The 2,640-nt window shown below is 32.7% G+C and overlaps 1 protein-coding gene across 2 annotated transcripts in view; it reads left to right on the top strand.

The window, feature by feature from the left end:
• The window catches only part of LOC125218625 (uncharacterized protein At4g28440-like), a 3,397-nt gene extending 2,680 nt beyond the window's left edge, over window positions 1–717 (top strand). For both annotated transcript variants that reach the window (XM_048120337.1, XM_048120336.1), the window contains exon 3: window positions 423–717. In XM_048120337.1, the coding sequence (XP_047976294.1) occupies window positions 423–610 (188 nt within the window). In that variant the 3' untranslated portion in view covers window positions 611–717. The remainder of the gene's footprint in view (window positions 1–422) is intronic.
• Window positions 718–2,640: the final 1,923 nt, after the last annotated feature.

Raw genomic sequence — 2,640 nt, 5'->3', positions numbered from 1 at the left:
GAGTTAGGGAGAAATAAGGGAGAAATAAGGGAGAAACCAATGTAGCAGTTGGCTAAAAACTGGGGATAAAATGTGATGCTGATGTGGCGCTGATGTGGCAGGAGTTAGGGAGAAATAAGGGAGTGCCATTGGGAGTGCTCTTAGACTCATTTCCTTTTTTAGCAAAAGCATCTATCTTATTTTATTCTCCCACCTACTTTTTTCTCTCTTCTCTCTGCCACTACTTTTTCCATCTCTCATACTTTACTCTCTCCACTTTAACTATTTAAATATCAATTTCTTAAATCATGTGCCCAAAAGAAGTGAGTCTAATACTCCGGGACGGAGGGAGTATATTTTTTTTAAAAAAATTTAATGTTTAATTTGGACACTGATTAATTCTTCTATTCTTGTTCTTACATTGATACATTGGTTTATGTTAGTGGATATGGCAAAAGAGGGCAACACTCTCGTCCTCTCGAATGCAAAGGTCGACATGTTCAAGGGATCGATGAGGCTAGCCGTGGACCGTAATGGTCGTGCTAAAGTTGTGGAGGCTGCCAGCTTCTCTGTGGACGAGAGCAACAACCTGTCGTTGATTGAGTTCGAACGGATCGATGTCGTCGTCTGAGCTTGTGTGAGGCATTGTTTCACATTTTTGCCTTCAACTGTACGACCGGAGACATGATTTCACCCTCTCAACACTTGACCTCCTATTTATTGCATTTTGTTTCATTATTTGTGTGTGGAAGTTTCATTTTTGTTGCTATAATATTTATGCCAATCACAACCATTGCAAAATCTTTAGAACTGACACTCTTTAGACATGATAAGATGTTGAAAAGCAAGAATACAACAAAGGAGAGACTATTTATTTTAGTGATGAAGACTCCAAACTCGAAAGTCATCACACGTCACAGAAATTGAAAAAAAAAAGCCATAAAAACATGATCTAAAGTAAATACAGAACTGAACTGGAGTGAAAAGAATCACCATAACAAAGTAAAAAATTTCAAACCCTCCTCTCCATGATTGCCATGAAAGAAATGATGATGGCCAACGTTGCTACCGCCGCAGATGGGAAAGAAGTGAATGTGGCAGCGCTCGGTGTCATAGACATGCCCGGAGACATGGCATGGTCATGGCCTTCATGGGCCGTGACAACGGCAACAAAGAAAGCCAAAAATACGATGAATCGAAAAGCCATAGATGATTTATTTTCACTTATTAATTCAAGAGTTCTTGACTTGCAACAATAGTGTTGCAATGTAATCTATTTATTGAAGTGTGAAGTGTACTAACGAAATATGAAGCTGTACATTGTACTATCACCCTCCTCCAGTTTACTTCAGATTTTCATTAATATAGAATGTTCTAAGTCAAAAGGGATGCAAAATTATGGCTGTTTTTTTAGATTTTTTGTATAGTTGAAATTTGGAACTTTTTTTTGGGTATATTGAATATACATGCCATGTTATAGTAAAATTTAAACTCGTTATCTTTCGATCTTGTACTCACTCACTTTATCTCATAGGTTAATTTATTGTGATAGTACTTATTTAATTTATGTTCTTATATATGAATTTAAATTATACACATGACATGTTGAGTCCCAAATGGTTATCTGATTGCAATTATTTGTTTAACGACATTTGAGATGGGTATAGAGGTGTTGACTTATTTATTTAATCACTGTGGAATATTGATCGTGGTAGCCTGATATATATTTTTTATTTTCAAATTGATCATAGAATTAATATTTATATACTTCAAATTGTTTATATAAATAACATTCAAATATAGTTAAGATAATTACATTTTGAGTCCTTATACTTTGCTATAGTATCTTTTGTAGCCTTCATTCTTTAAAAATATCGACATACATATCTGAACTTTGATAATACTATAGTTGGAATTAATGATTTTCACATTTCTTGTTTCTTTTTGTCCAAAATGTTTTTAAATTGTTAAAGGCTATTTTAATTTAAAGGTCAGAGATGTGTGTCAATATTTTAAAGAATTAATGACAACAATAGATACTATAGTAAACTAAAATAATTAAAAATATATATAGTTTTAAAATAAAAAGGGGACATGGTGAAGTTGAACAAGTCTAAATATTGTAGCCAAATCTGTTGGGCATGATGCATGCTTTTGCAAAGTTCCCGTATGTATTTTGTTTATCCCGTTTATACGTGTGCTACATTCGATTTCTTGAATAACTTATAATACAACTAGTATAAATAAATGTGCTTAAAAAAATAAGGTTGTGAATTAGAAGCTGATCTAGGCGATTAAAGTCGTTCTAAAAAGTACTCGATCTTCTCCATTTTCATCCACCCACAAAAATTAGTTTCGTATTAGAAATGAAAAGTACATGCATTTTTATTTTTTATTCTTCTGTTTTATTCACATTTTCTCTTTCTCTTTCCTACTTTACTCATTTTATATATTTATTTCTCATATAGTTATCAATTTTATATTAAATTCGTATCGTCCACTGATGAAATTATTTTGATGGATGAGTGAAGTATGTATTATAGTATTACTTTCCATTAAGGATCAACATAATGCTCTTCCAATTTTCAGTTTTAGGCAATCTCAATTTACACTAATAAACGTGTATATTGTCTCCACATTATAAAACATTACAACTCCATT

This window comes from Salvia hispanica, chromosome 4, assembly GCF_023119035.1.
Source record: "Salvia hispanica cultivar TCC Black 2014 chromosome 4, UniMelb_Shisp_WGS_1.0, whole genome shotgun sequence".
Taxonomy (NCBI): domain Eukaryota; kingdom Viridiplantae; phylum Streptophyta; class Magnoliopsida; order Lamiales; family Lamiaceae; genus Salvia; species Salvia hispanica.
Note: the sequence above shows the minus strand (reverse complement) of the source record. Positions and strands in the feature narration are given on the sequence as shown.